General features: G+C 47.3%; 1 protein-coding gene across 2 annotated transcripts in view; it reads left to right on the top strand.

Annotated features, from left to right (window-relative positions):
• Positions 1–14916, top strand: part of LOC134927808 (uncharacterized) — a 510851-nt gene that overhangs the window by 207278 nt on the left and 288657 nt on the right. For both annotated transcript variants that reach the window (XM_063922785.1, XM_063922784.1), the window contains exons 12-14: positions 420–503; positions 581–640; positions 14296–14409. In XM_063922785.1, the coding sequence (XP_063778855.1) occupies positions 420–503; positions 581–640; positions 14296–14409 (258 nt within the window). The remainder of the gene's footprint in view (positions 1–419; positions 504–580; positions 641–14295; positions 14410–14916) is intronic.

Here is a 14916-nt window from a genome sequence, read left to right as displayed (position 1 = left end):
CAGATCACATCCAGCATTTCCTCAGATCTTCACACATGCATTTATTTGCCCATCAAATCTTCCACAAGATTTCAGGTCTTTTCACATAATGTTTTTATGACGTCTCCCCCCCCCCCATGCACTCAGACCTCCCCACGCACCAGTTAATGCCCTTTAGGCACCCCCCCCCCCTTAATGCGCTGTCCTCCTCATGTGCCTTGAAAAATGCCCATCAGACCCCTGCATGCACCCTCCGACCTCCTAATATGACCATTGTAATGCCCATGAGACCCATCCACATGGTATATTACCTGTTCATTGTGGGTGTTCCCGGCTTTCCATAGTTTTTACAGTAATGTTGTTTCTTCATATTCTACATTACAGTCTAATTTATGCTGGTAGACTCCTAGTTAAAACATTACTTTTTATATGTTTTTAAGGAAGAAGACCAGAACAATAAAGAAATACCTGGAGATGGTGGGAAAGAGGAAAATAATGGCAAAAACAAAGAAGTGTGCAGCATGGTAAATATCTGGACACTATAAATATAATTTATAGTCCTGTTACTAATATGTGATATAACTTCTGTTCTTCACTGTAGGAACTTGCTTATCGTGACCCTGAGGAATTTACAAACATCAAGGAGATTATTGATTTCATGGTAAATCTCTACTTTCTTTTATCAAAATTATCTTTCTGTCATTAAACTTGTTAAGTATACTGTAACAAGACATCTGACCTAAAACTGCATACACACTGAGATATTGCATGCAATATTGCTGATATTGTATGATTGCATACAATATCGCATAGTGTGTACACACGATTTATCATATGATGCGCGCTCCCGTGGACATCCAACATTTGACCTGCATGCAGTCTGGATTGTACAATGGCCCTCATTCCGAGTTGATCGCTAGCTGCTGCTGTTCGCTGCGTAGCGATTAGTTAAAAAAATGGCAAAACTGCACTGTGGTTTTGCACACAGGTTCTAGCGACGCTTTCAGTCGCACAGCAAATCGCATGGAGATTAACAGAAAGTGGAAGTTTCTGGGTGTCAACTGACCGTTTTCTGGGAGTGTTTGGAAAAACGCAGGCGTGGCCGGGCGTGTATCTGACGTCAATACCGGGACCTTCATCGCACAGAATAAGTAACTACAGGGCTGGTCTTGTTCTGCACAAAATGTGTTTGCAGCCGCTCTGCTGCACAGGGGTTTGAACTCCTGCAAAGCGAAAATACACTTTCCCGTGGGCGGCGACTATGTGTTTGCACGGCTGCTAAAAGTAGCTAGCGAGCGATCAACTCAGAATGAGGGCCAATATCATGAGCTTTTTTTGTAGTGTGTACATACCATATGATTTTAGGGTGTTGACATCAGCCTGGACCATTCTCCTCCTCCTTCTGCTTGTGCTCCCTTATGCTCCTCATATACTTGTGCGACTGCATTCGATGCGATATCGGGCTCGATTTCCATTGAAGCTCACCTTGAGATAAATCGCATCAAAAGTGCTTTTTTGGTGCATTCGATGTTCATACAATCCTGCGATTTATCGCATGCCCCTTACGACCAGAAATCAGGTGAATCGTATGATCGAATGCGAGCGCATAGCATGCATGGCATGGCAGTGGGCCAGTATAATTATGGGTAGAGCAGCACAATGGTGGGCAGTGGTGGTAAAACATCATAATAGTCATTGGTGGCCAGTGGTGTTGCCTGCCTACCTTGTCCGCTGTTTGGGAGCTCAGCAGCGTGCTTGCAGCCTCCTCTCCAGTCATGTGCACATTTGGGGGAAGGGGAGTGTCCAGGAAGTCGGCTCCTATCTTCTCATATCGCAGTGTGATAAATCGAAAGTGGTAAAAACCAGCATGCAATCGCACCGCGATTAGATAAATATTAAGTGCAGCCCATACTATCTTGAGACAAGAGATTCGACTGGCGTGCACGCGCATTGCATCGCAAGGTACCTAAAATGTGCATACAACCCTTCAATTTATCTCAGATGCGGTTGAAATCGAAGGGTTGTACCTGATATCTCACAAGTTTACGGGCTACGTTAGGCTATGTACACATTAGAACGATGGGATGTGATAAGATATTGTATATAATTTCCCTTGCTCTACCGGACATGTGATTTCTTATGTACACACTATACTATGTATCTTACGTCGTATACCCTGTACAAAAAAACAAAACAACCATATACTAATTAAAATAGGGGGCTAGAATTTTTCATGTAAGGGGCTGGACTATTATGTTATATGAATTGTCCACCATTTTAGGTCTGTGTAGTTGTGCTGTGTGGCAAGTGAGGCTTAGCTGAACTCTCCACAGAACTGCTCAGTGTCTTGATTGGCCTTGGTGTTCACATACTGCTTTGATGATTTCCTTCAATCAACAAGTAGCAGTATGTTATGCTGTTGCTGCTGTGTTAGTGGAATATGAAAATATGGAGAGTACGCATAGTTGTAAAAGAGCGAGAAGGTCGGGTTGGACAAAGGACTGGCTCCTAAAGAGATATACTTAATCGCATATGCCGCTGCTGATGCAGATAAGTGATAAATACCCCCTGGACTTCCTCAACTTTTAAAAATCATAAAAAGTGAAACTAAACATGCCAGCAAGCCCTGCCTCAGATGTGCTTTCCCTGACAGCACATCTGTGTCAGATCATGCTGGAACTTGTAGTTTTACAGCAGATGCGCAAACAATGCATGCACAGACCTGGACAGAAAAACATTACAAACATTACATTAGTAAGCAGCAGCAAAATACTTTTTTTATAAGTTAAAAACATACCGAAAACATTCTTCAAAGGTTTATATATATATATTTTAAGAAACACTGGCTGGCTTCCTGTACTTTCTGCTCTTCTCTACAGATGTCCTGTCACACAGCAAGGAAGAGGAGGGGCCAGGCTGGCATGTAATAATGTTATCTTAAGAGCTTATAAAAAAACAACTCCAGCCCCATGAGATCATTTCATCTTCTCTTATTGTTTTATCATATAGTGTGTATGCCTGATTTCCCTTGCGTCCTAGAGGATGCTGGGGTCCACATTAGTCTCATAGGGTATAGACTGGTCCACTAGGAGCCATTGGCACTTTAAGAGTTTAATAGTGTGGGCTGGCTCCTCCCTCTATGCTCCTCCTACCAGACTCCATTTAGATAATGTGCCCAGAGTAGCCGATCACAGCTAAGGGATCTCCTAGACTTAGGGGGGGGGGGGGGGGGGAGTATTGTCCAACCCAGAGAGGTTAATGGCCACTATCTCCGCTGACAGGACACTGAGCTCCTGAGGGTGATGATAGTTAGCCGCCCGAGGCGACCGCTCACTCCCGCAGCATGCCGCCACCCCCTAACAGTGCCAGAAAATTCTGGTGACGATTGTGATGGTGGCAACAGGGTGGGAGCGCAGTACTGACACTGCGCTCCCGAGGCTCAGCAGTACACAGTGCGGCGCTAGGAGGGGTGCCCTGAGCCAGCGCACATACCCTATCAGGGACCTCTGTAACGCTGCTAGCACCATATCTCCGTCCAGCATAAAGATTTCAAAGTGCGGGAAGACGGGCCATGTTTGGTGGGCGGAGCTTCTCCTCAGAGCGGACCTAGCAGCTCACCAGCGCCATTTTCTCCCTACAGATCTGTAGACTGAGACGCTGACAGGGAGCGCTGTACCTCCACACGATTCCCAACTACCCTGTGCGGTACCGGGGGTTGTTGAAGGGGGGTGGGGGGGTGGAGGCGGTAGTTTATTGTGTCTATTAAGGGTGCACAGTCAGCGCCAGGTATTAATTTATAACTGCCTGATATAGCGCTGTCTGTGTGCTGGCTCCAAACTCTATGTTCCTTTGAAGGTACTTGGGGGAAACTGTCTGACATTTTCCTGTGTGTATGTGGGTGTACGCGAGTTTCTCACATAGCCATGTCCAGAGACTCTGTGTCTTATGCTGCAGAGGAATCCATTCCATGTACTCCTGAATCTGAGCCATAGTGGCTGGCTTCCATTAAGGGAATGATATCTCAGATTTCTACTAGGGTAGCCCATACTGAGGCTGAAACTCAGGTTTTATAGAAATCTATGGAAGTTTGGTCAGGTTCTGTCCCTGTTACTTCTAAGTCCCCTGGCATTTACCCAAAGAAACGTGCACTTGCCCAGATTATGCTAGCTGACACTGATACCGATTCTGACATGGCGGACGGTGATGGGGACGTGCTGAGGGGTCGGCATCCCTTGCAAAGGGAGTGCAGCTCATGATTGAGGCGATTAGGGATGTGTTACACATTACTGACAAACCACCTGAGCAGGTTGAGGAGGCTTACTTCACAGACGATAAGATTGCGTCGCTAACCTTCCCTGCGTCTAAGGAATTAAACGCATTATTTGAAAAGTCCTGGGAAACCCCGGAGAAAAAATTCCAGGTCCCGAAAAGTGTTCTGGTTGCTTTTCCCTTCCGTGAGGAGGATAGAAAAAAATGGGAAACCCCACCCATAGTTGACGCATCTGTCTCCAGACTGTCAAAATAGGTGGTGTTACCTGTCCCTGGTTCTACTGCGTTAAAAGAACCGGCTGATCGTAATTCAAAAAGAGTCTGAGAGCGGTGACCTCAGGTCTGGAGGAGGAAGAGTTCTGATATCCCTGGATATGAAGGATGCGTACCTCCACATTCCGTTTTGGCTGCCTCACCAGGCTTATCTCAGATTTGCACTGTTAGACAGTCACTATCTGTTCCAGGCACTGCCTTTCGGTCTCTCCACGGCATGGAGGGGGTTTACGAAGGTGATGGCAGAGATTATGATTCGCCGCCGCAGACAGGGAGTGAACATAATTCCATATATGGACGAACTGCTGATAAAGGCATCATCCAGGGAGACGTTGTTAGTCCATTGCTCTCACGACTCATCTGCTCAGGGAACATGGTTGGATCCTGAACCTTCCAAAGTCACATTTGTAGCCGACAAAGAGATTCTTTCCTGGGGATGATCCTCGACACGGACATGCAGAGGTGGTTTCTGACGGTGTTAAAATCGTTTGGTGATGCAATCGATGGTCCGGGATGTCTTGAAGCCAGCCCGGGTATCGGTTTATCAGTGCATTCGCCTTCTGGGGAAGATAGTTGCCTCCTACGAGGCTCTACAGTACGGAAGATTTCATGCTCTGTCATTCCAACTGGATCTCCTAGACAAGTGGTCGGGATCTCGCCTGCACATGTACCAGAGGATACGTCTGTCGCCGAAAGCAAGGATTTCACTCCTCTGGTGGCTGCAAATGCCTCGCCTTCTGGAGGGACGCAGGTTCGGGGGTTCAGAACTGGATCCTTCTAACCACGGATGCAAGTCTCCCAAGAGGAATCCTTCCAAGGAAGGTGGTCTAGTCAGGAATCCCTTCTTCCAATAAACATCCTGTAACTAAGAACCGTGTACAACGGTCTTCTACAAGTAGCACACCTTCTGCAAGATCAGCCCATACAAGTGCATTTGGACAATGTCACGACGGTGGCCTACATAAACCGACAGGGCGGAAAGAACAGCAGAGCGGCGATGTCAGAGGTGACCAGAATCCTCCTTTGGGCAGAAAGGCTCGCAGTGGCGCTGACAGCAATCTTCATTCCGGGAGTGGACAACTGGGATGCGGACTTCCTCAGGCACGATATCCATCCAGGAGAGTGGGGCCTTCGTCTGGAGGTGTTCGCAGAGGTGATAAGTCTTTGGGGTGTATCTCAAATAGACATGATGGCCTCCCTTCTCAACAAGAAGGTGCGGAGGTACTGTTCCAGGTCGAGAGACCCTCAGGCAGTGGCGGTGGACGTCCTGGTATCTCCGTAGGTGTTCAAGTCAGTGTACATGTTCCCCCCACTTCCAGTCATCCCAAGGATTCTCAAACTAATAAAAAGAACAAGCGTTCTGGCGATCCTCATTGCTCTGGACTGGTCAACAAGGGCTTAGTACGCGGATCTTCTGGAGTTATTGCTGGAAGATTCGAGGCCTCTTCTTCTTCAAGAGGACCTTCTGCAACAGGGGCCGTTCGCTTATCAAGACTTACCGCGGCTAAGTTTGACAGCATGGAGGTTCAACGCCAAGGGTATTCCGAGCAATGTTATTCCTACCCTGTTACAGGCTAGGAAGGGTGTAACGTCTAAACATTATCACATTTGGAAAAAATATCTTGGTGTGAATCCAAGAAATTTGCTACGGTGTAGTTTCAACTGGGGCGATTTCTCCTCTTCCTGCAAGCAGGTGTGGATATGGGCCTGCGTTTGAGATCCATAAAGGTCCAGATTTCGGCTTAATCCATTTTCTTCCAGAAACAATTGGCTGCCCTCCCTGACGTTCAGACTTTTTTGAAAGGGGTTCTGCACATACAGCCTCCCTTTGTGGCGCCGATGGCACCCTGGGATTTTAACGTGGTGTTGCATTTCCTGCAATCGTATTTGTTTAAGCCTTTACAGGAGGCTGAGGTCAAGTTTCTCACGTGGAAGGCTGTCACTTTGTTGGCCTTAGCTTCTGCTCGACGTGTGTCGGAATTGGGGCTTTGTCCTGTAAAAGCCTCTACTTAATCTTCCGTGAAGATAGAGCTGAGCTCAGTATGCATCAGCAGTTCCTTCCAAAGGTTGTGTCGGCTTTTCATATCAACCAACCTATTGTGGTGCCTGTAGCTACTGACTCCTCAATTACATCAAAGTCCTTGGATGTTGTGAGGGCTTTGCAGCTCTATGTGAAGAGGACGGCTCGTCAGAGAAAATCGGACTCTGTTTGTCCTGTATGATCCCAAGAAAATTGGGTGTCCTGCTTCTAAGCAGACGATTTCTCGCTGGATCAGGTTCACTATTCAGCATGCATATTCTACGGTAGGATTGCCGTGTCCTACATCTGTTAAGGCCCACTCTACTCGTAAGGTGGGTTCTTTCTGGGCTGCTGCCCGGGGTGTCTCGGCTTTGCCGAGCGGCTACTTGGTCTGGGTCGAACACGTTTGCTATGTTCTACAAGTTCGCTACTTTGGCCTCTGAGGACCTTAAGTTTGGTCGCAGTTCTGCAGGAACCTCCGCGCTCTCCCTCCCGTTCTGGGAGCTTTGGTACATCCCCATGGTACTAATGTGGACCCCAGCATCTCTAAGACGTAAGAGAAAATAGGATTTTCTCGTAGTCCGCGTTTTGTTATCCTGCAGTGGTTACTTGGTGCAGTACTGCTTTGTTCTTAGTTAAGTACTGCGTTATAACTTCAGTAATGTTTTCAGCTATTGCTGAATTTTCAGGCTCGTTAGCTTGGTTTGCCTTGTTTGTGTGAGCTGGTGTGAATCTCACCACTGTCTGTGTATTATCCTTCTCTCGAAGTTGTCCGTCTCCTCTGGCACAGTTTCTAAACTGAGTCTGGTAGGAGGGGCATAGAGGGAGGAGCCAGCCCACAGTCCACAAACTCTTAAAGTGCCAATGGCTCCTAGTGGACCAGTCTATAGCCCATGGTACTAATGTGGACCCCAGCATCCTCTACGGACTACGAGAAATAATATCGTATGTCGGGTAATTTGTTTACAATTTCGTATGGGCCGCACATCGTACTAGTGTGTACATAGCCTAACTTTATGAAAAAATTGCAACTATGAATTACAACCCAACAAATTAACAAGCAGTCTCTAATATAATTTACTGCAATAACTGAAATATCTCCTTACTAATATATTTTGTACCATGATGTGCTTGCTCGGTCTGTGTTTTTTGTGCTTCGTATACATACGTACATGTTTGCAAATGTTAAGGATTGAAGCCAACACTAGTTATTAAACAGAAAATACAATGAGACTTGGTGTATGAAGAGCAAACTGTGTTTTCTTACAAGGAGCTTCTAAAATGGATTATGAGTAAAATAGTGTTGTACTGTTTTGCTGGTAATGTGACCAAGCTACAGTACGATTTCAGAAATAATTTGGCTGATGTCATAAAGATGGACCGGCGCCAGAATCCCGACACCCGTTCCAATGCCGGTGGTCGGTGTTGCCATAATCCTCACTGGGGTGGTGGTACGTGCTACTACCCGAGGGGAAAAGATCGGTCGCCACAGGGCCCAAAGCGTGCCGAATAGACACGCTACACGAGTTTGTGATTCCGGCGTCTATATTACACATAACAAATGTGAAAGATTTGGCTTTTTCTGCAGCATTGTACACTGGGGTTCCACAGGGATAACATCGGGGTGTAGAGTTGAATCTTGATCCGAGGCACCAATAGGCTAAAAGCTTTGACTGTTCCCAAGATGCACTGCTGCCTCCTCTATAACCCTGCCTCTGTACAGAGGAGCTCAGTTTGTAAGTTGGTGCCTGCAGTGCAGGCAGCTAACAGAGAGGGCTGCACTAGGCAGCCCTGAAAAGATCTTTTTCAGAAGACTGAAGACTTCAAGGGCCGCAGCACAGGCAGTTAAAAGTGCTACATATCATTCTGACATATCGTGTTGCTGCTCCCTCACCTCCCCCAGCGGCGCTGTATACTCCCGCGCCCTGGTTGCCAGGTACTTACAGCGGAGGGCTCCGGTTTCTCTTCAGGCACACACATGCGCCCCTGCTCTCCAGGATCATGTGGCCTCATTACAGGGTGGAGGTAAGAGGGTCCCCCAGATGGGACCCGCTGAAAATCGTGATCCGTCGCAGTCTCTAGGAGATGGGTCGGGCGCGCTGGCGTGGACACTGGCCGTACAGGGACCCTACTAGACCACCAGGGCAAGGGGCATAGGTCGGATTACCTCATAATCCACTTTAATAGGCCCCGCAGTACCTGGTGGTGAAGTCCAGCAGGAGATCAGGCTCTGACCTTTAGCCCTTCCCCCAGCCCCAGGTGCCATTTACTGCTAATGTTCCTGGCCTGGAGCTGCATCTCTCTGTCTCCCTCACTCCCTGTCAGCGTTTGGGTGCCATTACACACATGCTGAGCTGATTCTGGGACTGCTGGGCAATGTCTCCTCTGTAAAGCCGCCTGCATCATCAGCGCTGTGCATTTACAGGACACTTAAGTATACTACATGTCCTTTAGACAGGGTTAGTTAAGAGCAAGTGCATTACTTTAGGGATATTTAGTACGAGTACCCTGTGATATACATCCAGTCTTTACTGTCCATTGTTATAGCTATATACCTATATAGCTTTACTTAGTGGTACAGTTTGTACTTAGTATTGCTAGTCCAGTGCAGTTTTATTGTTTGTAATAATTTCTGCTGCATTGTATATGTGACTGTGTGCCAATAGCTGCTCTGTTATCTCTATTATGTGCATCTCACACATATTGCTATCCCTATATTCTGTACCCAGAGGGGGGGCTAAGTACGTCACGGTTCTCATTTAATAGTGTTTCACAGGATATACTACTTTGGTATTTTTCTCTGCGTTTTACAGTCACCACATACATCTTAAATCCTCTGTTTCTGCTCTGCTTTGCAGTCACACTATACAGGGTTTTTTTGTCAGGTAATTTATCTACTTATATTGTGCTATTACACCCTAAGGTTACGCTTACATATAATGTCTGCTAAACAGGGTGGTAGATCCATGGCTGATCCTGCACCATGCAGTGCTGCTGCCACGGACTACTCGGAGGAAAACATAGCAGCTGAGGGTTCAGGTACTGGGGGTTCTATACCCCATGGTCAGTCTGCAACAACCGGGGCAAATCAAGACCCACCTTGGGCTGCTTTCTCTAATTTGCTGACTACGCTAGTAACTAGACTTGCGCCCCCTATGGGACCTCCTGTGCCATTACAGCCACATATTGTACCTGCAGTTAATCCGCCACGGGTAGATGCACTGTCCTCTAAATTACAGCAATTAAATCAGTCTTTGGCTAAGCTAAATCCTGACTCTTGCCCGCTTAAGATCAAGGGGTCATCTAAACGGGCCATTACTTCCTCACAATCCACACATGTTTAGGATATCTCATCCGCTGAAGATGGCGTTGACACTGACCCTTTAGACACTGATGCACATGCTTCTGATGGGGAATCTCTGACATGGGTGGATGTTCCTGACCTCTTGGCAGCTATCAGGCTGATTCTTCAAATCGATGATGACGAAGAGCCTCCAGCTACCTCTAAGAAACCAGATAAGTTTAAACATCAGAAGGTTGCTAAATTAATTTTACCTCATTCTGACCACTTGGTTGACATTCGTCAGGAATCCTGGGAAAATCCAGGAAAGAAATATTACCTGTCTAAAAAGATGCTAGCTTGTTATCCCCTCGCTGCAGAGTTGAGTAAAAATTTGGAAACACCTCCACCGGTGGATTCTCAAGTCGCGTGTCTGGTGGTGCCCACTGCTCTGCCTGTCACTCCCGTCACCTCGCTGAAGGAACCGATGGATAAGCGTGTGGAGGGTTGCTTGAAGTCCATTTACACTCTTGCTGGAGCTGTGCATAGGCCCACTGTTGCGGCTTCTCGGGCGGCAAAAGCTATTGAAGCCTGGGTTTAGGAAGTTGAAGCAGAACTACCGTCGGATTTCCCTGATAATGCTAGACAATGTCTTTCACATATTATTACAGCCTCTCATTATATTCAGGAGGCGGCATCTGATGCTGGTGTCCTGGCAGCCAAGGCGTCTACTACGTCCATTCTGGCTCGCAGAATTCTCTGGTTGCGGTCCTGGTCTGTCAATCTGGACTTTAAAAAGACCTTGGAGGTGATCCCTTTTAAGGGAAACATTCTTTTTGGGGAAAATCTCAACAAAATTGTTGCTGACTTGGCATCAGCTAAGACGGCATGTCTGCCTAGTACTTCTCCTTCGGCTCCGAAGGCTGAGTACTTCCTTTCATTTCTTTCGACCTCCAGATAAAGCATAGGGACAGGCGTGCCCGAAACAGGCTTGCACTTCCAAGACCTCTAAGCCCAAACCTAAACGTGGCTAGGCTGCCCGTCAGCCTGCTTCCAAAACAGACAAGCCTGCTGTATGACGGGGCGGGCCTCCCCCTGGGGAATCCCAGGATGGGAGGCAGACTTCTACGGTTTGCTCAGGCATGGTTACAGACCACTTCGGACGTCTGGGTAAGGAAAGTCGTCACTCACGGATATGCCATCTCTTTCAAGAAACGTCCCCCTCGCCGGTTTTGCTCAACAAACATCCCTTCGGATCAGGTAAAAGCAAAAACTCTCCATTTGGTGCTACAATCTCTCCTGGATACGGGAGTGATAGTGCCGGTGCCTCTGGCTCAGAGAGTCAGGGGGGTATTATTCCACGCTGTTCCTAGTCCCGAAACCAAATGGTTCCTCTCGGCCCATTCTCAACCGCAAGTCTTTGAACAAATTTGTGAAAGTTTCCAAATTCCGTATGGAAACACTTTGCTCTATTGTTCTGGCTTTGGAGCCCAAGGACTATATGGTATCCCTGGACATACAGGATGCTTACCTGCATTTTTCCAATTGCAGTGTCGCATCAGCAACACCTGCGGTTTGCTATTGGCAACCTACGTGTTCAATTCCAGGCCTTACTTTTCAGCCTGACCACGGCTCTAAGAATTTTCACCAAGGTAATGGCGGTCATGACAGCTCTACTCTGCCGTCAGAGTATCAGGATCCTGCCGTATCTGGACGACTTGTTGATCCTGGCGAACTCTCCAGAGGTTCTCCTCTGTCATCTGGAACTGACTGTTCAATTCCTGCAAGCCCACGGGGTGGCTCATCAACTGGAAGAAATCTTCCCTGGTCCCTGCTCAGAGCATGGTGCACCTGGGATCACTATTGGACACCCACAACCAACAATTGTTTTTGTCTCCGGAGAAGGTACTGAAACTTCAGGATAGGATAAGATGCTTCCTCTCTCGCCCACGTGTGTCTATAAACTTGGTGATGCAAGTACTAGGCCTCATGGTGTCTGCTTTTTACATGGTAGGGTACGCTCCATTTCATTCCCGCCCTCGGCAGAGGTTGATACTCTCCAAGTGGGATGGCCTGCCTCACTGGATCAGGACTCAAGTGAACTCCTTGACTCCGTAGGTCCGCTTGTCACTGAGCTGATGGCTACAGGACCAGCAACTGAGCAGGGGTCGTCCCTTCTGGATCTCCATCTGGGTCCTTTTGACGACAGATGCCCGTCTGCGGGGCTGGGGCGTGGTGTTGGAGCAACACTCTCTTCAGGGTCGGCGGACCAGGGAGGAATCTCTCCTCCCTATAAATATTCTGGAATTGCGGACAGTGTTCAATGCATTTGACACTAGCCCTGCCTCTAGTACAGAACAGGCCTATTCAAGTACAGTCGGACAACGCCAACACGGTGGCGTACATAAATCATCAAGGCGGCACTCGAAGCCACATGGCAGTGATGGAAGTGTCAAAAATCCTTTGTTGGGCGGAACGTCATCTGCCAGCTATATCTGCAGTGTTCATTCCGGGAGTCCTCAACTGGGAAGCGGACTTCCTCAGTCGTCAAGACGTACATGCCGGAGAGTGGAGTCTTCATCCGGAAATCCGTAAGTCTTTCAACTCCTAGTGGAAAAGTGGGGCCTACCAGATGTAGACCTGATGGCGTCTCGACACAATCACAAGGTTCCGGTCTTTGGAGTAAGGACAAGGGATCCTCAAGCAGCATTCGTGGACGCACTGGCAACTCCATGGAACTTTCGGCTGCAGTACGTGTTCCCCTCGGTGTCGCTTCTGCCCAGGTTGATAAGGAAGTTCAAGCAAGGATGAGGAATACTACTTCTAATCGCTCCAGTGTGGCCCAGACTGCATTGGTTCTCAGACCTGCATGGTCTCTCGATAGAGCGTCCTCTTCTACTTCCAAAGCGCCCAGACCTCCTCGTTCAGGGCCGTTGTGTCTACCAGGATTTGGCCCGGCTGGCTTTGACGGCGTGGCTCTTGAAGCTTCCGCACTGAGGGCCAAAGGATTTTCTGAGGAGGTCGTTCAAACTATGTTGAAGACCCGTAAACTGGCATCTGCTCGGATTTATTATAGGGTCTGGAATTCTTACTTTGCCTGGTGTGCGACTAACCATTACAACGCATACAAGTTCAGTACTGGCAAGCTTTTGGATTTCCTGCAACAGGGCCTGGACTTAGGCCTTCGTCTGGCCTCTCTCAAGGTTCATATTTCTGCCTTGTCGATATGGTTTCAGAGAAAGATTGCGACTCTGCTTGATGTTCATACATTCACTCAGGGTGTTTTACGGATTCAACCTCCCTATGTCCCGCCTGTGGCTCCTTGGGATTTGTCGGTTGTTCTGGACGCCTTACAAGAGTCTCCGTTTGAACCTCTTGAGTCTGTGGACCTTAAGTGGCTTACTCTTAAAGGTCTTGTTCTTGATGGTTATTGCCTCTGCTAGACTAGTTTCAGACTTGGGTGCCTTATCCTGTAGGTCTCCCTTTCTGATTTTTCAGTGACCGGGCAGTTCTTAAAACTCGTCCTGCTTATTTGCCTAAGGTGGTGTCGTATTTCTACCTTAACCAGTAAATTGTGGTTCCGGCATTTACCTCTACAGGTTTATCCTCCAAAGAGCGGTCTTTGGATGTGGTCCCGGCTTTCCGTATTTATGTGAAGAGGACAGCTTCTCCTAGGAGATCTGATTCCCTCTGTCATTTTTGGTTTTCACAAATGTGGCTGGCCTGCTAATAAGCAGACCTTGGCCAGATGGATTAGAATGGTGATTGCACAAGCTTATGTACAGGCTGGACTTCCAGCTCCTGCTACCATCAAAGCCCATTCCACTCGGTCTGTTGGACCTTCTTGGGCGGCCCGCCGTGGGGCGACCCTTGAACAATTGTGCAAGGCGGCTACGTGGTCCTCAGTGAACAAGTTTATAAGGTTCTATGCCTTCGATACTTCCGCCTCCCAGGATGCCTCCTTTGGACGCTACGTTCTTGTGCACGCTACAGTGCGTCCCCTCCCATAAGGAACTGCTTTAGGACATCCCCGATATTATCCCTGTGGAACCCCATGCTACCCCGCTGCAGAAAAAAAGATTTATGGTAAGTACTTACCTTTTGTTAAATCTTTCTGCGAGGTACACTGGGTTTCACAGGGCGCCCACCCTGAAGCACTTAGCTTCTTTGGGTTTGTATGGCCTTTACCTGCTGGTACTTTCTCCTGTCGCAATAATGTGGTATGTGTGGCTACTAACGGTTGTAGTCTCTATTGCCTGCTACTGCATTGGACTGGTTGGCAAAACTGAGCTGCTGTGCACGGAGGATCAAGATCCAACTCTACACCCTGATGTTATCCCTGTGGTACCCAGTCTTACCATAAATCTCCTTTTTTTCCTGTTTATTTTTTTTTCTACTTTTTAAAAAGATAGTATATAAATTTGTATCCATGTTTGTCTATTAATTACAAATGTCGCTCTATTATATCTTGCAGGGTAGTATTAAGATTCGTAAACAAGATGATGTTTCATTTCTTTTGAAAGCGATTGAGAAAATGGCAAATGCTTTAGTCCGATACCAGAAATGCTGTGAAGAAATGGAGGAAAAGGTAGGTCTTTATTCGTATACAACATTTGATAGTCTTCTCCTATGGGGAACACTGAACACCAAAGAGGATAGGTAAGGGCATTAAAAAAAACTTTGAGTTAGTTATGATGGCATACAACCTGATCCTGTATACCCCCATCTCAGTTTTATTTAATTGCTGCAAGGATAGCAAGGTTGAGTATAGTCAGCGTAATTTTCTTCTCTATTTTTGTGAGTGAGACAGACTCCTGTCTGCAGATTTAGAATAGTTTGTGTGTGTATGTGGGGTGCCTTTGTTGTTTTGTGTTCATGGCAGCACTTGCACTGAGACACTGCTTCATGGGTTAGTTATAACCCAATATGCGCTTACATATGGGACTCTATATTTAATGTCCTTATACTGTATATATGTGTTCATTCTTATTAGAGGATTTGGTTCTAACTATTTCTTGTTCATCCACTAGGGGTCACTGGAGTACTCTTGGGATATGGACGGTTTCCGTATGAACAAGGCACTGAATATTAAAAT

The sequence above is a fragment of the Pseudophryne corroboree genome, chromosome 5 (genome assembly GCF_028390025.1).
Source record: "Pseudophryne corroboree isolate aPseCor3 chromosome 5, aPseCor3.hap2, whole genome shotgun sequence".
In the NCBI taxonomy this organism is placed as follows: Eukaryota; Metazoa; Chordata; class Amphibia; order Anura; family Myobatrachidae; genus Pseudophryne; species Pseudophryne corroboree.
This window is presented reverse-complemented; position numbering and strand designations above follow the sequence as displayed.